General features: G+C 47.4%; 11 protein-coding genes across 11 annotated transcripts; 5 read left to right on the top strand and 6 right to left on the bottom strand.

Annotated features, from left to right (window-relative positions):
* Positions 1 to 542: 542 nt before the first annotated feature.
* N7517_011012 (Zn(II)2Cys6 transcription factor) lies at positions 543 to 2723 on the top strand (the record flags this gene model as incomplete). The annotated part of the gene is made up of 4 exons (XM_056728735.1): positions 543 to 1298; positions 1350 to 2050; positions 2104 to 2268; positions 2327 to 2723. 4 exons carry the CDS (start codon positions 543 to 545, stop codon positions 2721 to 2723), a joined length of 2019 nt encoding a protein of 672 aa, XP_056574550.1.
* Positions 2724 to 3446: 723 nt separating this feature from the next.
* On the top strand, positions 3447 to 4816 carry N7517_011013 (WD40 repeat domain-containing protein; the record flags this gene model as incomplete). The annotated part of the gene is made up of 2 exons (XM_056728736.1): positions 3447 to 3697; positions 3748 to 4816. The coding sequence occupies 2 exons, from the start codon at positions 3447 to 3449 to the stop codon at positions 4814 to 4816; spliced, it is 1320 nt and encodes a 439-aa protein (XP_056574551.1).
* Positions 4817 to 4885: 69 nt separating this feature from the next.
* Positions 4886 to 7165, bottom strand: dbp7 (putative ATP-dependent RNA helicase; the record flags this gene model as incomplete). Its single annotated transcript, XM_056728737.1, has 1 exon — positions 4886 to 7165. One exon carries the CDS (start codon positions 7163 to 7165, stop codon positions 4886 to 4888), a length of 2280 nt encoding a protein of 759 aa, XP_056574552.1.
* Positions 7166 to 7452: 287 nt separating this feature from the next.
* On the bottom strand, positions 7453 to 8621 carry N7517_011015 (pantoate--beta-alanine ligase PAN6; the record flags this gene model as incomplete). Its single annotated transcript, XM_056728738.1, has 2 exons — positions 7453 to 8534; positions 8585 to 8621. The coding sequence occupies 2 exons, from the start codon at positions 8619 to 8621 to the stop codon at positions 7453 to 7455; spliced, it is 1119 nt and encodes a 372-aa protein (XP_056574553.1).
* Positions 8622 to 8923: 302 nt separating this feature from the next.
* Positions 8924 to 11640, top strand: N7517_011016 (lysophospholipid acyltransferase family protein; the record flags this gene model as incomplete). The annotated part of the gene is made up of 6 exons (XM_056728739.1): positions 8924 to 9482; positions 9538 to 9756; positions 9811 to 10066; positions 10129 to 11116; positions 11173 to 11429; positions 11481 to 11640. The coding sequence occupies 6 exons, from the start codon at positions 8924 to 8926 to the stop codon at positions 11638 to 11640; spliced, it is 2439 nt and encodes an 812-aa protein (XP_056574554.1).
* A 247-nt stretch (positions 11641 to 11887) lies between these two features.
* On the bottom strand, positions 11888 to 12373 carry N7517_011017 (uncharacterized protein; the record flags this gene model as incomplete). Its single annotated transcript, XM_056728740.1, has 2 exons — positions 11888 to 12234; positions 12286 to 12373. The coding sequence occupies 2 exons, from the start codon at positions 12371 to 12373 to the stop codon at positions 11888 to 11890; spliced, it is 435 nt and encodes a 144-aa protein (XP_056574555.1).
* Positions 12374 to 12818: 445 nt separating this feature from the next.
* On the top strand, positions 12819 to 13423 carry N7517_011018 (uncharacterized protein; the record flags this gene model as incomplete). Its single annotated transcript, XM_056728741.1, has 2 exons — positions 12819 to 13277; positions 13370 to 13423. 2 exons carry the CDS (start codon positions 12819 to 12821, stop codon positions 13421 to 13423), a joined length of 513 nt encoding a protein of 170 aa, XP_056574556.1.
* A 1002-nt stretch (positions 13424 to 14425) lies between these two features.
* N7517_011019 (uncharacterized protein) lies at positions 14426 to 14747 on the bottom strand (the record flags this gene model as incomplete). The annotated part of the gene is made up of 2 exons (XM_056728742.1): positions 14426 to 14525; positions 14644 to 14747. 2 exons carry the CDS (start codon positions 14745 to 14747, stop codon positions 14426 to 14428), a joined length of 204 nt encoding a protein of 67 aa, XP_056574557.1.
* A 1416-nt stretch (positions 14748 to 16163) lies between these two features.
* Positions 16164 to 17069, top strand: N7517_011020 (uncharacterized protein; the record flags this gene model as incomplete). Its single annotated transcript, XM_056728743.1, has 1 exon — positions 16164 to 17069. The coding sequence occupies one exon, from the start codon at positions 16164 to 16166 to the stop codon at positions 17067 to 17069; it is 906 nt and encodes a 301-aa protein (XP_056574558.1).
* A 902-nt stretch (positions 17070 to 17971) lies between these two features.
* On the bottom strand, positions 17972 to 19935 carry N7517_011021 (cytochrome P450; the record flags this gene model as incomplete). The annotated part of the gene is made up of 9 exons (XM_056728744.1): positions 17972 to 18145; positions 18201 to 18282; positions 18356 to 18549; positions 18603 to 18749; positions 18817 to 18883; positions 18950 to 19015; positions 19065 to 19134; positions 19207 to 19620; positions 19680 to 19935. The coding sequence occupies 9 exons, from the start codon at positions 19933 to 19935 to the stop codon at positions 17972 to 17974; spliced, it is 1470 nt and encodes a 489-aa protein (XP_056574559.1).
* Positions 19936 to 20514: 579 nt separating this feature from the next.
* Positions 20515 to 21259, bottom strand: N7517_011022 (uncharacterized protein; the record flags this gene model as incomplete). Its single annotated transcript, XM_056728745.1, has 4 exons — positions 20515 to 20615; positions 20671 to 20798; positions 20852 to 21016; positions 21069 to 21259. 4 exons carry the CDS (start codon positions 21257 to 21259, stop codon positions 20515 to 20517), a joined length of 585 nt encoding a protein of 194 aa, XP_056574560.1.
* Between the last annotated feature and the right edge of the window lie 979 nt (positions 21260 to 22238).

Consider the following 22238-nt stretch of genomic DNA (forward strand, 5'->3'; position numbering starts at 1 on the left):
CTGTATCTACTTGGCCTGATGTAAATGTGCAGGTACTATACACCAGGGTCATTGCAAAGGTCAACGGGTATACCTCGGCGATCTTGGCAAACACGACCCACCTTTTTTTCGACTCGATCTTTAACTTAACATCCATCCACTTCTCCACAACCTCGAGACGTCTGTGTGGTTAAGCAAGGGGCTAGTAAGTATATTCATGTGCCTTCGGATGATACTTCTCAGCTGACCCTTTTTTGCCCCCTAGAATTATTCGCCGATCCCTTCTTTCCTGCCCCTCCTGTGCCGCCGACTGATTGGATTCAAAGCTAAACTTGAATACCAATCCCAAACACAATCGCAGTCCTCTTTTCTCTAGCTGGATACTATATTGAAGCTCTCATCACAAGTCTGAACAACGAACATGGCCATCTGGGTGGAATCTACAACGGCATCTTGTGTATTCGGGAAACGTCTATCGGTTGGGACTCCAGTTGGCGCCGGAGACTAGAAACATAGTTACGTTATAAAGCCGAGCTATCAAGTTCGCAGTTTACCGGGGCAATATGAATCTCCGAAAAGTAGCGAAGGCGCCGCCGCAGTCGCCCGGCGCCAGCCCGAGGACATCCACTCCAAAAAGCCAAGCAAGCGATTCACAAAGCACACCCCGCCCCCGCTCCAGTCGCAAGAAATCCTCAGATGCCCCAGATACCAAAGCTAGGAGGGTCCGCACAGGCTGTCTCACTTGTCGCCAAAGACATTTGAAATGCGACGAAGCCGTGGGACGATGTCTCAATTGTCGCAAGTCGGATCGCGTATGTCGGCGTGGTGTCCGTCTCAATTTCATTGACACTCAAACTGTGGCGCCTCCACACATAATTACTCGGCCCCACGGATCGAAGGTGACATTTCGAGATGACTCGCGTTTGATCGCGTCTCTCTATGTGGGAGGCTTCGAGATATACCCGCCCGCCCAGCCGGAGAGTCCTGTTCAAGAGAACCGACAATCGCACCATGACTTTGACATGATGGGGGATGATCTAACAAATCTTTTTCAATCGGTGGCACAATCATTTGATCCGCTGAGCTTTGATGTCCCACATCCAAATGTGGCGGATTTCGTTGGAACTGATACTTGGCACCAGTCTCACCTGGTACCAGGAGATGAACTTCTTCCACACGGAACGTCTCATTTCGCACAGAAATTGGCTGGGAAACATGAATACCATGCTTTCCTCGCTGACCCAGATCAAGTATCTCTTCTCAGAACTTTCATAGAAGATGTTGGTCCCCGGATGGATATAATGGATGAAATGAACCATGTAGGTATATTTTTCCGCACTGTATTTTGACAATTTGCTCACAACGCACAGTTTTCCCAGATTCTTCCAGGGTTTGCCATTGGCGAGCCCATATTGCTAAAGGCATTTCTTGCGTGTGGTGCTAGACATCTGTCTTTTGTAGACCCTTCTTATGGGGATGAAAAAGCGACACGTTATTATGACGAGGCTACTCGGGATCTTCTGAATGCAATCCATGATCATAACCGTGACTCTGTTCTCTGCGCAACAGCAGCCCTTGCCCTCGGCTTCTCCGAAACCATGCCAACCTCATCAAGGCACAATGGAGATCACCGCGCAGGCTCCCGAGCTTTGATCCGAGAATGTGGCTGGACTGCCAAAACCCCCGGATTGGGAGGAGCATGTTTCAGGATCAGTGTCAGTGCGGAGCTGCTGAACTGTATGCGATATAATTGGACATTATCTTGGGATCCAAACACCTGGGGGGTTAACATGGATATGGATCATTCATATGCCAACAATGGGGGTAATCAAAATATATGGCATCATCGGATACTTTATATTTTCGCCAAAGTCATGACCTTCCAAGCATCTTCGCGCACATCTCACGGTTTAGGTGATGATGCGGCGCAGGCCATCCAGCACGATCATGAATGGATGATTCACAACCGGTGGTGTGACCAATGGGCGAAATCTATTCCTAGATCTCTTGTCCCCCTTGGTCACTTGCAGCCATGGCAAACAAGTTCCAATTCGGCCTTTCCTGAAGTTTGGTATGTTCTCAATTATCTCGCATGCAACCCGTCCACCTACTCATATTTTTCAGGCTTGCCAACCGATCTGCCATCGTTTCTCGATTATTCTACCATGCCTGTCGTATTCTGCTAGCCAAAGCACACCCTTTCCAGTCAGAATTCAATGAGGATATGCGGAAAATGCAACGTAGCCATGCGCACGAAATTTGCGGCCTTATTTCCCACGCCAAAGACCGGTGAGTACAAAATCCTGACCAAATGTCCAAATTTCCAAATGTCTGACCAGTTGAATAGAGGTGTGGCCGATATATCTCTGTACTTTCTTGTACTCGCCGCAGAGTGCTTAGAAACACGAGAAGCTCAAGAGCAAGTACTCGGCATCTTTGATACCATCACTAAAGTGACTGGCAGCAGTGCTGAACCAATCAAAAACGATCTCAAACAAATCTGGAGCTGGGCCGATGCTCACCCCCACACAGTGGCACCAGCCCAGATGCACAATCACTTCTATGAATTAGACCCATCTCTGTCACTCTCCAATCACCTGGGATCACCTCCAAGCCTACACAATCCCTTGTTGACTACGGGCGACTTCTCGTTGGAGAACCACCCGTATCGAGGATATTATGTGCCACCACATCACCACCATCCACTCAATCCATATCACTATGGGACATTTGATATGATTTGATGCTTCCAACCCTTTGATGAATCATGAATTATTATTATCTACCTTCATATCCATGGTGCTTTTACTCTATGAATATCCATGGATTATTCTCAACTGACCAATGCAGCGAGCGTTGCCGATTGTGGTTGAAATGAATACCACCAAACTATTGCTTCATCCAATTCTCCTCATCTTCATCGCATGTCGCATCCTATATTGCCGACCTCCCAAGGACTCGTAGTCATCCATTCTCCTGGTTCTCAAGGGATAGGTGCGACCAAATTCGTAATAAATTAGGTGAGGGCTTTGCTCAAGTCTATTCACCAGCTGATTAGCTTTAGCACTGGATCGAGGAGCATGCCCTCTGACAACGTAATATGCGCGAGTTAAAGGAAAACCTACAACTCTATGTGAAATTGTGTCCATAGGTACAAGAATTACGTGTGAAATATATATATGTCACAAATATGGTGTTGAAGGCCTCAGGCCACTATTTCAAGACTTACGTCCAGCTCGATTTCTGCGTCCATGTAATTTGTAATCTGAACCCTTCTTGCTTTATGCTCTATTAGAGACAGCCGTCCAAATCATACAGATACAAAAATTGGCCCAGAATATCCAAGATCATTACTATATATAGTTGAGGCTCAAGTGTGGCGGTGTAAGTAGGCAATTCCACAGGGCACCTCTGCCGAACAACATAGAAGACATCAACAAGCAACAACTACAAGTCAGGCATTTGGGATGGACACCAAATCAGTGCAGGCTCAATCGCAGGCCACCCCAATATACTTTCTTCGTGGACATGCTTCTCCAATTCATGCACTACACATCTACAGCCAGAATTTACGGCTTGTATCCGGCGACGCCAATGGCTGGATCGTTATTTGGGACCTGGTCACCAAACGCCCTGTGACGGCATGGAAGGCCCACGCGGGAGCCATTCTGGAGGCGAGAGGCTTTAATGTTGGCGAAGGTGCAACTGAAATTTACACGTATGATGATCCCTCCACCCATTCGGCCATCTTATTAACATCTGCAATAGACATGGCCGCGACCACAAACTATGCGTGTGGAAGCTTAGACCGGAGGATGAATCTTTCCTAGATAAGACGCTTCCAGTGGATGCGGCCGAGTCCACACAGCCAGGAAGTAAAGTCCAGCCGTGGTTACTCCATTGCTTGCCTGTGAATGCGCTCAATTTCTGTGCGTTCTCAATGGCATTTGTGGATTCCGACGGGCTTCCTGGACTTCCATCTCTAGGTGGCAAGCCAGAGAACACTCTCTTTGCAGTACCCAATGCATTGGACTCTGGTGGAGTCGACATCTTTCACCTACCATCTGAGCGCAGGATCAGTACTATTCCTTCCGACCAATCTATCAAAACTGGGATGCTGATGGCTGTGAATCTCTTCGTGTCACCTCCTGGGGATCTCTACATCGCCTCTGCATATGAAGATGGCCATGTGATGGTCTTCGTTCATCGCGGAGCTCTGAAATCAGCCAGCTTTGAGCGTGAGTATATAAACAACAACCCTTTGAAATGGGACAAGCTGTATGCTGGCAGCCCACATTCCCAGCCGGTCCTTTCCTTGGATGTCGCTCCCTCTCATGGATACTTCATATCCTCTTCTGCGGATGCTCTGGTCATCAAGCATCCTATTCCCAGCATAGCGCCTGGGGGTTACATACCGACCGCTGGCTACAAAGAAGAATCTCCCTTGAAGATTGTCAACACAAAGCATTCGGGGCAGCAGGGTCTGCGAATCCGGTCCGATGGGAAGGTGTTTGCTACTGCTGGCTGGGACAGCAGGATTCGGGTGTACTCGGGCAAAACCATGAAAGAGCTTGCTGTGCTGAAGTGGCATAAGGATGGTTGTTATTCTGTAGCGTTTGGGGACACTGAAAACACGTCTTCGTTGGTGTCTTCATCGCCTGAATCTGCAAAACAAGAACCCCGAGATGCAGATCAGAACGCAGCAGGACAGACGGTAGAGGGACGCGACTACTCTCTTGCAACAGTGCAACAACAACGGAATCAAAAAGTACAACAAACTCATTGGCTAGCGGCTGGGTCCAAGGACGGGAAGATTTCATTATGGGATATCTACTGAGATAAATGCTAATGCTACAAAACAACCATGCGACCATGCTTTTTTTTGAAGGGTACACAGAGCGAAAGATCAAGCCAAGTTGAACTCGTTGGCTCCAGACATGTGCTCCCTCATCTTGGCTCTCATCTTGCGAGCAGCCTCGTCCGTAACATTTGTGGAAGATGGAGCATCATCAGCCTTTCTCTTATTGCCTGCACCGTTTCGTGCTGCCTTGAAGTCCTTCTTGGTGTCTTCTTGTCCAGGTCGCAGACCAGGGACGTTGATTTTACCGGGTCGATCGCGCAGGGCGAAGGCCTTGGCAAGATGACCCAAGTGGAGTTCCTTAATGTCGAACATGCTCCGTTCAGCTGAGGTGTGGGTCGCGTAGGCTCGGACATGAGATTGGTAAGCCCGTCGAGCCATTTCCAAATAGTTCGGGTTATCAAGTGCCCAGCGCTCCACGTCCATCTGCCAATCGGTTGTCTTCTCCTCCCAGTTCTTCTTTTTGTTGTCATTGCCGCCAAAGCCACGCTTGAGAATCTCATTGGCATCAGTGCGGGTGAGCGCTTTGCCTCCATCGCGGTAGCCGCGCTTCAGGACTTCGACATAGTTCTCTTCGCAGCCAGGCTGCAGGAAGATGAGGGCACGACCGTCTCGTCCTACACGAGCAGTACGACCAATACGATGAGTGTGGTCATCAGAGCTGAAGGCCGGGTCGTATTCGACCACCAAGTCGACGTTGGGCAAATCCAGACCACGCGAAGCCACATCAGTACAGATCATGACACAAGCCTCAGTGCTGCGAGAGAAAGAGCCGAGGGTAGCTGTTCGCACAGCCTGGGGAAGCGAGCCGTGCAGTCGGTGCAAGAGGACCGGATTTGTCGGGGTCGAGAAGGCTCTACCAGGAGCAATGGTGCCATGGGGTGATAGTTTTTCCTTTTCTTCGTCCTTCTCCTCCTTTTCATCTTTTCCATCTTTTTCTTCTTCGTCGCTCTTCCTTTGTTGATCGCGGTCTTGAATCCTTGAGAATAGCTCGAAATGGAAATCCACTACATCAGCGCAAGACATGAAAACAATCGCCTTCATCACTGATCCCTTGCGCATGAACGTTCTCTTCAAGTAGGCTGTTAATGAGACTAGACGTAGCTTAGCTGGAACAATCGCGTACGATTGCTTGAGCTGGGCAGGGACGCGGAACGACTCTTCCTCGTCATTATTTGACTTATCATCATCCTCTTCGTTCGGGTCGGCCTTAATGTGTACCGCATCCTTCAAACTGATTTCTCCCAGCTTTTGGACATTCATCTTCAGTGTAGCGGAACACAGAATTGTGGTTCTGCGTGTGGGCACACCGGGAACGCGACTTGGCCGTTGTCTAGCGTCAAGCTTCTTGACAATTCCTTGCAATTCCTCCTCGAAGCCCATGTCCATCAAGCGATCACCCTCGTCAAGAACGAGCCATCGCACATTGCTGACCTCCAAAGCTTCTGTGTTGTCGAGATGATCTACCAATCGACCAGGTGTTGCGACAAGAATGTTTAATCCTTTTCTCAACCGTGCCTTCTCTGACTTTTTCTTCTCTCCACCAATTACTGTTCCACACACAAGCCAGTTCGCGCAGCGCAGGATGTTCTCCAACACGACGGAGATCTGCTTGCACAGTTCACGGGTGGGTGCCAAAATAATAGCGAACAATCCACTGTCTCGGTGGACTTGGGTATCATTGTGTTCGTTCTTCGCTTTTGAGAGATCCATAATCCGCTGCACCAGCGGCAAAAGATAAGCCAAAGTCTTTCCGGAACCAGTTTCAGCCTGAATGAAAGCATCGGTTTCCTCCTTTAGCAATTGTGTAATTGAACTTGTCTGAATAGCTGTCGGCGCCTTGAGCTCCAGCTTTGTGAGAAGATGCGCCGCGAGATTGGGAGACAGGCCCAGATTCGTGAAGGTATCCAGCCCGTCGATCATCGGCGCATTCGTCGGTTTGGCGTCTTCTGCCTCTCGCTCCTCCTTGGGCTCTTGGGCAGTGCGCGCTTCAGGGTTGCTACTAAAGAGCGAGGAAACGAACTGGGTGGGGTCTCGTGGATGCTGTGGTCGTCGATCACCACCAGCGCGCGGGGCGCTAGGACGATTGAACGAGTCTTCGGTCTTTTGTCTTTTCAGGGGCCGTGTACCGAGTTGAATCTGGTTTGGGTTCTTGGCTGCGGCATTGCGCGCTGCTGCATCTCCATCTCCTTCTTTCTCGGAGACTCGGTGGGCTGAGCGCTTCTTTGCGGTCAGTCGGTCTCGCCATGTTCCTCCTTTGAACTTGGCTTCGGGCTTGATGACAGAGTCACCAATGCTAAAGTTCATAAGCATTCCATCGTCGGCCATTTTGAAAGATGGTGATCCCCGGTAAAAATGGAGGGGGAGTTGTAGAGGTTTTTGTTGGACCGGCGATCCAAAAGCTTTCGAGACTTTTTTTCGGCGCCAAGACTTCCAGGCTCTCAGGCAAATTTTCTCCACCCTAAGGATTTGCCCTACTTTGTTTACTTTGAACTGCCAAGAGAGATATATATGAATAGTTTTGAAGTCTATCTTGCTTTTGAGAAATGTATGTAAGTGGCTTGCAAAAGGTGCTATGCTAAAGTGTTAGATGTTCATTACTGTTCGATATGGTATCAAGCACGAGGATCCAAAATGAAATTGTCAATCAATCGCACGGGGACCTTGCCATCGCCCAGTCCACAGTCTTCGCCTGGCTTGGACTCTTCCAGCGGTGCCATCTTGAATGCGGTACTCAAAACTGCACCCTTGGTCGGGTCGACGATCTCCAGCTCGTCAAGGGTGTCAGGATCGGCGAGAGAAATGTAGTCGACCTTGTAAAGTGCTCTCTCGGATGGCGAAAGGGATTGCTGTTCGGCAAGGACAGAATCTGTCACATTACGAGCAGCCCCGAGGATAGCCGCCCGGTTGTTATTGCCGGCCAGATATACTTCTTTGGCGGCATTCAGAGCCTTGTAGATTGTGAGCCCGACGGTTCGTCTCCGGTCACCCAGGTAGACATTCCGCGAGCTCAGCGCTAGGCCGTCATGTTCACGTGTAGTTTCAATGATTCGCACTTCGGTACCAACATGGAAATCCTCTACCATACGCTTGATGACCACGGTTTGCTGCACATCCTTCTGGCCAAAGTAGACACGGTCGGGGGTTGTGATGTTGAAGAGCTTCATGCAGACTGTTGCCACACCACGGAAGAATACCGGACGAGAAGCGCCCTCCAGTTTAGTGGACAACGGGGTAATTGTGACAAACGAGCCATCCCCATCAATCTCCGACGAAGGGGGCAGACCGGGGTACATGACCTTCGAAGTCGGTGCGAAAATGGCAGTGATGCGCCCAGCACTTGCACTGTTTTCTCCCAACCGATCGAGCTCCTCATTCAGCTTTTCCAATTTTTCAACATCGGTATCCCAGGTGCGGGGATAGCTGGACAAATCTTCCGTGACTCCGAATTGTGTGGGGTTGACGTAGATGCTGACGAAAATGTCTGTATTTTCGCGAGCAGCTTGTCGAATTAGAGAGAGATGGCCCTCATGAAGTGCGCCCATGGTAGGAACGAAGCCTACAGTCCGGTCCTTCTGGAACAATTGGCGCCGGAGTCCCCGGATTGAGGGAACATCGCGGAAGACTTGAAAGCTGGATGGTTGGCGAACAGATTGGGAAGCCGCGGTCGCGTCGGCGAGAAGGGATGAAGCGGTCGCTAGGATAAGGTGAGCTTATCTGGAGCTATAATTTCCAAAAGAGACATACTCGAAAAGGACCTCGCTCCATTGACCAAGCGAGACATCGTGAGGATAATGAAAAAGGTCCAAGATGCAGACGTTGGAACCTGTGGGATGAGAGCTACGGGCATACCTCAGGCTGCACGTGACCTGCCTCGGCTCAATCCTGGGGAAATTCGAAAAACATCCGGGGGGCGATCGGCCGTGGCTTAAAGAGCTTGGGGTTTCGAGCTATGATTTGGTCCCGCACCTCTTGTCTTTTGAGCTCCTCTTTTGATCTCTCTTCTTATTTCTTCCATGGACCTAGTCGCGTTCTTGTGTGAGCTGACATTGAAGTATAACCATTCTCACCCTACCCCCTTATAAAATGCCGACCCCTAAGTCGGCGATTGCCGATGACCACTTGGCACCAGATCTGGAAATCGTCAACTCAAACTTGACAATCCATCCGTCAGGTTTCACTGGAGGTCCAGAAACTCAAGATGAACAAATCACCGAACGCAACCTTGTTCGCCATATGGCGCGATTTCGCGAGAACCCCTTGGACTTTCTGCGAGAAGTGAGCCTGTACATGTCCGGCACGGGCTGGCGTGCATATGATGAACCTATCGGCCAACCGATTTTCTATTCTGGCTTCTCGGAAAGGATGAAGACTTCCATATTGGGCAGCCTGCTCCTGCAAAACAAGATCACTGAATTGGCCAATCGTCGACTCATGGTCGAAGAGAAGGAAGGATTGCTGGCAATCAACGAAGGTACAACCCTGGACGACAAACGGGCCCGTCGCCGGACTGAGATTGAAGGTAATCTTCGGGAAGTCGTGGATACAATGATGGAAAACATGATTTGCAAGATGGAAAGCAAGCCGTTTATTCGGGGTGCCTACTATATGTGCACACAGCTCTTGACTCGTGCCTACCATCAAGGTAAAATTTCTCTGCTATACATATACAAGTCAATGCTAAACGAGATTCACCTTAGGCATCCACGTATCCAGCGAAGAAGTCTTGCGTATAAGATCTGTAGCCGAAACTGCTGCCAAAAAGAAGCAGTCGATTGTTTTCCTTCCTTGTCACAAATCCCATGTGGATTACGTCTCCCTGCAACTTATCTGTTACCGCCTCGGCATTTCTCTACCGGTCATCGTCGCGGGTGACAATCTGAATATCCCATTGCTCGGCTCTTTCCTACAACACGCAGGTCGGTTGCAAGACAATTTCCTATTAGCTTGAAGCTATTACTGACCATATGTAGGGGCCATGTGGATTCGACGCAGCTTTGGGAATGATCCCTTGTACAATACTGTCGTACAAGCTTATATCGACACCCTCCTTCAACAGGGCTTCAACTTCCAATGCTTTATTGAAGGTGGTCGCTCCAGAACTGGAAAACTGCTTTCACCCAAGTTTGGAATCTTGAGTTTCATCATGGACAGTATACTATCAGGTCGGGTTGAAGATTTGATCATCTGTCCTGTCAGTACCCAGTACGACAAGGTCATTGAGACTGAGTATGACATCCCGCTGGCACTGTAACCTTTCTGATGAACATTATCACTAACCCATTCTTTAGGTCCTACATCAGCGAGCTTCTTGGCCAACCGAAGGCAAAGGAGAACTTGGCTGATTTCATTTCTTCGTCCTCGGTTTTGTCCCTGAAGCTAGGCCGAGTTGATGTTCGTTTCCACGAGCCATGGAGTCTCCGAGACTTCATTGGCCAGCAGCTCACCCGACTGGATCGCCCCAGCACCGACATCAATAACAAACTTAGCTATACTGACCGAGGCCGCATTTTAAGAACGTTCGGTTATCGTGTTCTGTCCGATATCAACGACGTCTCTGTGATGATGCCAACCGCCCTTGTGGGAACCGTCCTCTTGACCTTGCGCGGCCGCGGAGTCGGCAAAGCTGAATTAGTACGCCGATTGGACTGGCTCTGCGACCGGGTGCGAGCCAAAGGTGGCAGGGTCGCACACTTCTATCGCTCGCCAACCGAGACGGTGGTTGACCGTGCACTCGAAGTACTAGGACCGAAACTCGTTGGTGTAATCTCTGGTCTAGTCGAGCCAACTTACTATGCAGTGGATCGTTTCCAACTTTCCTTTTACCGCAACATGCTCATTCACCTTTTCATTACTGAAGCGCTGGTTTCTGTGGCTATGTACACAAAGATCAAGCAAGGTGGTGGTCCCGCCAATCAAAGAATCACCTACGAGGATTTGAAGAAACAGGTCTCATTCCTGTCTCAGCTTTTCCGCGGTGAATTCATTTTCCCGCCTGAGGGCTTAGCTAATAACTTCGATAAAACTTTGCGTGGGCTGGAGAAGGACGATGTGATCAAAATCACCCGCGATGAGTCCAGCACACCAATCTACGTTGAGTTGAGCGAGTCTGAGCGACTGTGTGGTCGCGAGAACTACGATTTCTACTGCTTCTTGATCTGGCCTTTCATCGAGGCCTCTTGGCTTGGCTCAGTGTCCCTTCTCGGACTGACACCTCCTCTCGATGGTCCGAAGGAAGTTTGGATCGATTCGAAGAAAGCACAAGATAGTGCTCAGGTCGTGAGTTTTGTTTTCCCATGGTATACCGACTATTTCGTTAATATTCTCATTCGAAGCTCGGTAAAACTTTGTACCACCAAGGTGATCTCTCCTACTTCGAGGCAGTCAACAAGGAGACCCTCAAGAATTCTTATCAACGATTCGAAGAAGAGGGTATTATCTTGGTTGCCAAGAATAAAGGATCTCGTGCCGGTCCGTCTCTCAGGCTGGCTCCTGAATGGGAACCCCGGCGTGACGAGGGTACTGGGAAGGTTCTGGACGGCGGTCGACTGTGGGACTTTGTTGAATTGATTGCACAGTCTCGTCGCGAGGGGTGAGTCTATTTTCTTCACACTACCTCTGCCGATATACTAACTTTTCACAGCAAAAACCGTCGGGACGGTGCAACTGTTTCCTCGCGTGTTCTTACTATGTCTGATATTGTTGGGCGGAAGCTGTTCCAAAATGCCGCAGCTCCGGTACCAGCCGATGTATCGTCACGGCAAATGCGGCGGAATGTTATTGGAACTGAAGCAAAGCTCTAATCATTCCCTTTTGATACCCATGTACCCATGTACGCACTTTGTACAGGCTGCTTTTCTATCTATATCATCTTGCGTGTCAAATTTATAGTTCTAATGCACATAGTTCAGCAAACATCTCCTTGATTTATGAGGTTAGGCGCTGCTGGGTGCCCTAATCAGATCCATTTAAGAAGTTGGTTCGGGTACCTAAGCCTCGCCATACATGTAATGTCGCGTTTGTAAACACAGACACTTTCTCGTCCCTCTTTCAGTAAAGCCATACGCCATCTTGTTCCATCTTCCCTTCTGCCTCGATCTTCTTCAGGCATGTCTTGACCCTATCCACGACATGCTCCGCATACCCCGGCCCCAACGGCGGCTTAGGCACACTCCTATCCATCTTCAGCCAAGGCACAGAACTGAGCCCGAGACATGCCTGGCGCATCTCGTCTATCTCCTCGTCGCCGTATAACCCCCCTGCAAAAACAGCGATGGGTGGCCTGGAATAGTTCAAGGTGCCACGGTTGGGCTCTTCAGCAGTGGGAGGAGCCTGCCCGCGCAGCATGAAGGGTATTTCGACTGCTCCGGAGGCGCTGCTGGTGACATTATGTATAACTACAGATGATGTTAGTTTTTATCAAGGGCTGAATGTATTTCGTTACTTACTTTCGTAGTCAGGTAAGTAAAGAGGTTTAACAGCGTTGAAAATCTGTGGGTCGCTGCCGCCACAGGCAATAATTGGCAAAGGTGACATGGTGAGATAAAATTGCAATTGTGAGAACTGAAAAGGAGATTTCGTCCAGATCGTAGATATTTATATTTGAGAGCCATCGGTATACTCCGTACACTAATGATCGTCGCTGCAGCTGCCATTGGTTGGACGAATGAATTTCCTAATCGGGACAAAGCTGAACTTTGCTGACACCCCTCCAGAGGCTCCAGGGCAACCTCCGGAGTGTGAGTTAAATACACGACTATTGTCAAAATCAAGGTAAAACACAAAACTAATGCCGAACATAGGTAAATATAGCCGAGATTGTGAGTCTTGTCGACAACGACGTATCAAGGTACGGTGGTCCTAGAATATGCGAATGAATTATGTCCACTCATCGACTGAGTAGTGTGATCTTGCACGTCCATCCTGTGGTCAATGTCTACGAGCACGAAAATCGTGTCTAGGCTATCGAGATGAGGCCACCATGCGCTTCCGCAATGCTACCATTTCGTCGTTTCAACCGAGCACGGGGCATGGCTATCGGAAAATGCGTTGCTACGGCCCACCAATGATTATAGCAGACTCTTCCCAACACCGCTCCATCTCCTCTGTCCAGATGATATACGAGCCTTCCCAGGTGTGGAGACACCATGTGATCCCTTTGGTCCTAGCCAAGTTCTCAGTCAGCCTTGTGGATCCTAGCATGTTTGCTACCATCCCACGCATCATATCTAGCATGCAAGAAGGATCTCCAATTTATGCGACATGTGATGCCATTGCATGTGCGTATTTAGCTAGTACGACGGGGTCAACAGATGCAATTGCCAACAGAACCCGGTCGTATGGGGTAGCACTTAGGACTGTCAATGCAGCTCTAGATGATCCTGTTCAATGCAAGAATGACAACACATTGTTAGCAGTTTGGATGTTTGTGGTGTATGAGGTAAGAGTTATTCATCAGTGGGGACCTCATTATAGACCAAAATGACTAACTGACCCAACGTTCCTAGTTCCTATCGAACCCTCATCTCACAGCTATTGCAGGGTCAGACGACGGAGACCGCCACTGCCGGGGCATGGCCTCTTTGATTGATCTCCGGGGCTCGGACCAATTCTGTAGACAGGATGGAAGAGATCTCATCTGGTTTGTCTGTTATTGCACTGTAAGAACTCCCGAACCGAGGTTTATGGTCGGTATACCTGATGACAACAGCAAGCCAAAGCACTTATCGCCGGCCGAGAATCTCCTACGAAAGTGCTGAGCTGGATCCATGAGCTCTGTCAATATTTGAAACCATTCGAGTCTATCATGATTCAATCATGTACCTTCGCCTACCACTGCACCCGTCTTTGTAGCAAGATCCGAAAGGTGCTCACCGGAAATTTGAATTTGATGCTGGCCGCTTACTCGTCCATATTGGAGCAGATGGACGAGATAGAGAAAACTTGGAGTTCTTCATATGATTCACACCAGCCATCGATATCGTCTATCGGGGTGCATGCATATCAAGGAAATTTCCAAATGCATCTCTCGGCGAACGTTTTAAACTTTCTACTTCGCGTCTGCCAAGCAGATTGTTCACATCAGCAGCACCTTCATTCCACTGCGATGCAAGAACGTTGCATTTCAACTTTCCGTGCGACAGCGACGAGAATCTTCCAAATGCTGGACATGTTACAAGGGACCAATGACTTGCCTAGTAACCATTTCAATCTCGGATGGGGAGACGCAGTCATGGTTCACGGATCCTTAAGAACAATCACAGTATCTCATATCTCACTAGACTGGCAAAGAGACATAGCGAATAGGGTTCTTGTGATGATTAAGGAGCAACTTGGGTTTCAACTTTTACTATAAATATAAAGATCACCTGATAACCTGACGAGCTCAGGGCCTAGTATAAAGATCCTTCTGAATAATGACTCCACGGGCTCTCCTAGAACAGTTTAAGAAATTTACAGCAGCGCATATGGCATGGGAGAGACCAAGTAGCAGGAATTATACATATATATAACATTCCCGATTTGACATCCAATTCATATTTGCGATGGTTTATGATCCACAATCACTATATCCAAGGTTCTATGAACTCAGGCTCCTTGCGAATCTAGAGGCTGCTGGCGTCTACGATACAAATGCAATCCTTTTAATGCACAGCATATTTCAATATTATCAGAATGGTATGGGAGGCTATAGGTATTATAATCAAGCCACGGTTATCTTGTTCTCGGAGATTCAGTATCTGCTAATGGTTTTCTATGAAGTGCCCTGGTTAGTCAGACTCGAGGATCGATAAAAGCGAACTTACTCATTACTATCGAAGACATTAAACCCGGTGGAAATAATGAGCATAGAGCCATCGAATGCTGGATCATGCAGCCTATCACATTTTCCTCTCATTCTAAGAGTCATGCTGCTTTTTTAGCCATTTAGGGGCGGAGCGGCAAAAGTCACCGAGCCCGAAGTAGAGAACTTTCTTTATAGTGTTTATACCGAGTAAATCTTAGACTAAGGCTGCTAATTGCTTATAGGTCGTGCTATTCTACCATAATAAGTATTTCTCATCAAAGACTTATATAGGCTATGCTATAAGCTCTCGAAAGTTTCGTATAGTCTGATTACTCTAATCCACAATATAAGAGTATAGGTAGGTTTCGATTCGGCCGTCAGGTTATATTTTTATAAGTTACTAATATTCTTAGTACTTAATATAGGGCTTCCTAAGGAAAACTTAGATTATAGGCTGAAATTAGGTCAGAATACTACACCCACGTACTAGATAGGATTCTATACTTAGAGCAAGGCATTAGAAATTTGGATTATAGCTCTATTAATTCGACGGACTGAAAATTGGTCCATTATATAGGATTAGCTCAATTATTGTTCATATCTTTAAGATCCTCGTCCAAAGCTTGGTACTAGAATTGTACAGATCTGCGGCTCTTTGACTACTAATCCGCCAATCCGAGCACCTGTGGTCGAGAAAGATATTCTCTGATGCGAACGCATGTCCTAGAGTTTGTGGCATGGTCTCGTATAGAGGTGAAGGGAAAGAAGGAGCAAAGAGGGTGAAAGTGTGAGATCGTTTCTTTTATGCCGGGGGAATTAAGGTTTGGCGCTAAGCCCAAAAGGGAAAAGCTAACCAAAAAAGGAAATTCACAGGTCATCATATTACTTCTAAAGATTGAGTAACTATAGAATTTACGAGATCTATAATATGATGTATTTGAAAGACAGATGTAGTTTCAGTACACGAAACAGTAGACTCACTTCAAGACATGTACAAACTGTTCTGTGTACACCGTTTATGACACCTGTGAGTATCTCAAATTTCATGAAGTTGACTCTGCACGTTAGCCAATCGAGTCACCTAGGAATAATTGTTTAGAGAACTAGAATATATACACCAACGTGGGAGTGTGAGTTCCTATAGGTATGCCTGTTCTTGGCATTTCGGAATCCGCGGACCCCATGGGATGACCAACCGTTCTCCACTTTCTTCATCTATTCCTTAAAATTAACACTTTGCTTCATAATACCGGTGTGGACGGATTGATAATTGTATACGGAAGCTTGCTAATCAGCTTTAAGAGTAGATTGCGTGAAGTTGAGAATATGGCCATACGGGCAAAATTCAGCCAAGGCCGATCATGTTTCTCGATCTCAGTATGTTTCTATTTACTATAAAAACTGCTGAACCCTCTTCCAATTGCATGCTTTCTTTTCCTACAAGCACCCTGCTAAGAATTACTCAAACTTCCACTTGTCATCTTTGCTCATCTTCACCTTTACTTTTCTTTTACCAAGTATTCGCGCCAATTTATCAACATGCACTTAGCAATTGCAGGATCGGGCGACCTGGCCTCTTATCTCGTCGAGGAGTTCACCGCAAAGGGTCATGATGTTGTGGTGTTATCCCGCAGCCTGAAACCTCGATTCGAAGGTCTGCCAAAGGTGACACAGGCGGTAATTGATTACTCGGTGGAGTCAATTGTCAATGCGATTTCGGACTGCGAAGCCATGATCTCCACAATTCTCGACTATTCGGAGGGGTTTATCGATATACATCTTGCCTTGATCGAGGCGTGCAAGCAGAGCCACATCTGCAAGCGCTTCATTCCCTCTGAGTTTGGTGGCAACCTTGAAACACACCCTCATCAGCCCGAGTTCTACTTCCACACACGCGAGCCTGTCCGGAAAATGCTTCGTGAGCAAACCGAGTTGGAATGGACCTTGGTTTCTGTTGGCTGGTTGATTGACTACGTCGTCCCGAGCAAGAACCGATATCTCAAGGATATTGGACCTGCGTTTCCATTTGATGTCGCCAATCAAACAATGGTCATCCCAGGTACTGGACGCGACTTGTTCAATGTCACATGTGCCCGTGATGTAGCGAAGAGTCTTGTCGCTTTGTTGGAAAGTGCCAAGTGGGTTGAATACACCTACATCACCGGGGAAAAGACATGCTGGGCAGACATCAGCCGCGTCTTGACCGAGAAATATCCTGCGCTTTCTGTGTCGCATCAGGATGTGGCGGAAATTCAACAGGAGGCGATGAGTGGAGGTGATGGTGCTATTTTCGCTGAATATCAACTTTACTCTGTCACGGGGGCAGCTTGCTTCGATGATGCCACGGTCCAGGATCAGAGGAAGAGATATTTTCAGGGGGTTCACTTTCGAAAGATCCAGGATCTCCTTGAAGCTGTCGATAAGGACGATCAGACGATAGTTTGATTGTGTTCGAGAAACTCCATGGGTACGATGCAATACACTACTTTCTTTGTATCCATCATCAAAACTAGTGTCAGCTCTCATAGTCTTCAGTACCTTAGCTTTTACACTCTCAATCTATCTCTCACACTACACCATGAACTTCGGCGTAGTTTTCCCTTAACAGATGGATATATATGTGTTGTCATTACGGTCGATGCAGGCATAGAGCAATGAGAAAAACCTCACCATTTTCCACTTTAGGGTGAGTGATCCCGAAGCTTTTGTCGTGCAGCTTTGAGAGCAGTAAATTTATTTTGTTTTCAAGAGGTTTTCTTTCGCCGAGGCTGTGCAATCGAGCCATACAAGATGCTCCAAAATAACGATATGGATCTTGAAGACAAGCTAAATCATGACATCGTTGAAAGCTCGATTAGCCCTAAGCAAACTAAAACCCCTATTAGCTAATTCTATTAAATTATCCAACTATGGCCGGAATACATATTTGAAAAATTAAGTGACTCTACCATTTAGTTTTTATAAAATAGTAATTAAAGTAAAATTTTGTATCGCGCGATTAATACGAAATCTATAAGAGAACTTGATGTCTTTCTGATCACTTTATCTCACTTTGCCATTCTTGATAGGAATGAGAGTTACAACCCTTTCGGCCCTCTTGGTGAGGTGCTTTTTGTCAAGAAGGCTCTAACCCCCGGTGAATCACATCGCGGCATCGAAAAAAGGAGTCCATGAATTGGGATAACGTCAGTCTCGTCAGTTTTGTAGAGGTGTATCTTGGGCATTCCCGGGCGATAGAGATGGGCAATGGCACGATACAATTCCATCCAGGCCAAGCTAGATGCCAACATTATTCGAATGGTCAGAAATGGTACAATATAGTATAAAGAAGGTTGCAAATTCCAAACTCACTGTTGCCCGAGGCACGGCCTAGAGCCTTTTGCAAACGGCACGAAATGCTTTTTCATCTCCTGCAGCTTGTAGGGGGAAGCATTGAGCCAGCGGTCCGGTTCGAATGAATATGGATTAACGAAAACCTCCGGGTCCATATGCATCCAGTAGGTAGTCATGGACACCGCTGTCTATGCTTGGTTAGACCGCAGGATAGAACACGCAATATAGGATTGTTGTACGAACATGTTTGGGGATCCTCCATTGGTTGTAGTATAACTCCTGGTTGGAGCTCCGCGGGCCTCGGAGCATATTACCAATTGCCAGTCTATAGAGATCGTTAGTAAAAATCGACACTGGGCGAAAAGAAGACGAAGAGAAAAGAAACGGGAAGATCTCACCGTAAACCCTCTTTAATACAAGCAGAAAGATACGGAATCTTCTCGAGCTCTTTCCACCGCACGGAATCGCTATGTGCAAAGACCGGACGGAGAGCCTCGCACAAAATGTTGCGCTTGTCATCATCTAGGGAGAGGAAAGCAACAATTGTCTCGATGGTTCGACCCGAATTGTATGTTCCCACTTGTTGAATAAGCTAAGCTATGTAAGATTAACCACTCGTTGGATGTCGGGGGTGAATTTTCCTACCTGTGCCACTCGGCTGCATGACTCAATCCCGTACGGCGTATCAGTACGATCGCTGTGAACAAGATGGTCGAATACCGTGGTATTTGCCCGGCTCTTTGCTTCCTCAGCTGGACGTGATTTCGAATTCAGGATTTCTCGTCTTGCTCTCTGCTTATTGTCAGCTAATAAATCGAGGAAAACCCATTAAGAAAAGGCTGGACGGAAAATCATTTACATCATCCCAGATCCTCCATTCAGTGGTTTTTTCCATGATAAACCTAATCAGTGGTGTTGTCATTGCTCTATAACCAGTTAGTCGGTGGCGGATGCCCGGTCAACTGCTTGACAAAGGGGCGAGTCTAACCTACCTTGCTAGCCATGGCAGGTGGGCAAAGAGTGGAACGGCCAAGAGACCTCGTTTAACATTTTGATACCTATATATTCTATTAATGTCTTCTGCAAGGCCTCATACTGGAATCTTACCAGGGAGCGTTGAATGCAGGATCACTCAAAAAGTCACTTGGGTCTTCGAATAGAACTGCCGATATAACATCTAAATAAAACAGGCCATCAGCCACAAGCCATGATTTGATATTAGTGACTTTTTCAAGATAATATCTCTTACCATTTGCATATGAGTTGAAGGCGTGCGTCAAGTTTACAATCACGGGATCTGTCGGGTTGGCATTGACACTGGCCAGCTCTTCCAGTTTCTGACCAAGCTTGAGGACACATGCCTCGATTCGAGGCTCAATGCGGCTGATACCAGCGTAAGAGAAGAACGGCTTCAAAGGTGCTATGCTAGCTCGGTGCATATCGTGATCTATTAAGAGGGCAACCAAATCTGGGAGTAGTTTCAGCAAGGCTCTAAGACGCAGATGCGAGATCGAAAGTCGGATTGTATTACCTTCAAAGCCAGTTCCCTGACAGAAGCGGGGGTAGCCATTACTTTTCCTGACTGCAGTTGAGACATAAAGTTGGTCATAAAATGATGCATCAGCGATGTGGAGTTCGTCTGGTGAGATGCGAATAATTGGTCCTAATCGCCATCAATAAGAACGGTAGGTACCGAGATTTGCTCGAACGATATAAACACACCATATTCATCATGCATCTCTTTGATACGTTCATAGTATTTCCCAGTCAAAATCCAGTCGTAGTAGAATTCATACCAAAAGGTAACTGCCGCGAGTTTGGAACCAGGAAATCCGGCAATTGGACTGAGCCATAGGCGGCTAACAGCTAAAGAAAGAGTGGATAACACTCCTAAGACAACGAAGCCAGTGATTATGTCGGTGTATGTTACTGATGGATATTCCGAAAAGAAAATCCTGCCGAAGGTAGAGCCATACATTGTGATTGGGTGACTGGTAGGCAGATACCAAGGAGGATCGCGGGTTTTATTATATAGCTCTAGTTTCTGATCACAGTTATGCGATCTCTACCGGTATCTCGATAGCAGGCGGCCATTCTAAGCTTTAACCACTTAATGGCTACTTTCTGCTGAAAACGGAATATTGACTTCCAAGGTTGTATCACAATTATGATGCGGGTCAAGATCAAGTTTGGTTCCGCTCATTTCTAGCTATAACTACCAGTTATCAAATATCTAGACTAATCTGGCATTTGTTGCAAGTTAGGAATCAAGGAAGGTTGTCGAGTACAAGCTATGTAGTTATGTAGCTAGGTAAGTACTCGCGCTATCATCCCTGGGGAGCCGATTGCAACCCGAAGCGGCAATTTTACAATCATTACACTTAAAATTCTCGTTAACTTCATCGTCACCTATGATGGAATTGTTCAATCATAAAAGAACTACGTAATGGCCATAGAATGTTTGGGTCGGCCAACCCAACTAGGTTCAGGTCCATATTGTGAAGATTGTAGAGAGAATCGAAAGGTGTCCAGCACAGGTTGTAAAGCCGCATCTTGCCTAGATGGCAGGGATGTCAACCCAGAAGCGAGTATCATCATACTTGTACCCGCTGTTGCTGTCGATCTGCTGCTGAATCCACTCGACACCCGACTTGTAGTCTGCGAAGGAGTCAGCGTCGTTATCACAATTGTCGCCATAGCTTTGAAGACTTACTGAGAATGTCCTGAGTGTAAGGATTCTGAAGGCCGGAAGCACCGTTGCGGTGGCCAGCAAACCACTTGTCATACCCGTAGTAGCCCTGGCAGTCCCAGCGGGAGGCAACGTCTGCCCACACATTGGAGCTGTCGGAAGGTAAGCTATGGCTCTAATATCATATCACCTATGGGTTTCTTACTTGAGAAGCGCTCCATTATTCCATTGAGACTCGGACTGGCCAACAAAGCCATAGCGCGAAGCGCAGACGCGGAGCATGCCCCAGTTCTGCTTGAACAGGCCAAAATTCGCTGCGTCTTTGGTCTTGGCGTCGCCATAGGGATAGTGGGAAGTGTTCATATCCTCTCTGTAATTAACTATCAGCATTATACCGTGGGATCTAATAGTTGGAAACTTACATCTCGAGCATGGCAATGGCAATATCGAGAGTGTTGCCACCAGCATCGAGAATTGCCTTCTTGTGCGCCCCGAGGCCAGAAACGGTGTAATGACCACGGTCGTCTCGCTTTGTGAGGCCTTCATTAGTCACTGGAGTAGCCAGCGCCGTAGTTGCTAAGAGTGCAGCAGCCCACGAAAGGGAGAATCTCATCTTGAAAATAGGGGGTAGCAATATGGATGAGAGGGCTATAGATTTGTTGAACAGAAAAGAACCAGAATGTGAGGTGGAATGATTAGAACTTGTCGCTTGAATGAACTGCCCAAGAATGAGGCCAGGTCGGGTGACTTTATACTCGAGAAGCCCGATTATACTTTGGTGAGCCTGAGCATGTTTTCTTGCGCTAAATGTTGAACTCCTTTTGGATTGTCCGATTTCCACGCTGCTGATACTCATTTCTTCAGCACTAACCCTGCTACCCAATGTGGCGTTGGTTATTCAGGAAACACGCTCTTTTTCTCCCCATCCGTGACCAAATCGACATTTCAAGAATGGTGGCTTTCTTGAATAGTCTTAGGTGATTACTGAACCTAAAATATGAGTCTCTCTTTGATACAGTACCCTGTATCCGACTGGATCCGATGTATATTGCGCTGGAACTTCGGGTTCTAAGGGTTGGATGTTTGTGATGGGTTTCGGGATGACCTCGGGAGGATGTTTCAAACCCTATATCTGATTCCCAAATGACCAGCGAAATCCAAACTTCGATCTGCAGTCTTAATATGCCGAGATCAATCTGATTTTTCTCTATTGTAACATGAAAGATATTTCCCCAGAAAATAATTAATAAATTCAGAAATATGCACAATGGATTTCGCAAGGACCTGAGCAGAAATCCGGGGTTTCCCGTGCGGAGTCTCCGCATTTACGCCTTCTCGTGCATTAACAGGGGTTTAGATACTCTCTTCAGCTTTAGATTCATTTCAATTCAAGGCTCGGTATCCAAAGAGACGGGAATTACCCGAACCGGCACGGGGGTGTGTCAAGGAGTTCCGCCGTGATATACCCGAGTAGGGCCAAAACCCACTTATGACTCCGAATAATCTCCTTTAAGGACCAACACTAGCCAGTATCAGTCCATATACAGTGGGGCGCGTTCATGCAGACCGACGTCAGCCGATTGCATGAAAAT

This window comes from Penicillium concentricum (genome assembly GCF_028827145.1).
Source record: "Penicillium concentricum strain IBT 3081 chromosome Unknown utg000006l_segment0_segment0, whole genome shotgun sequence".
Classification (NCBI taxonomy): Eukaryota; Fungi; Ascomycota; class Eurotiomycetes; order Eurotiales; family Aspergillaceae; genus Penicillium; species Penicillium concentricum.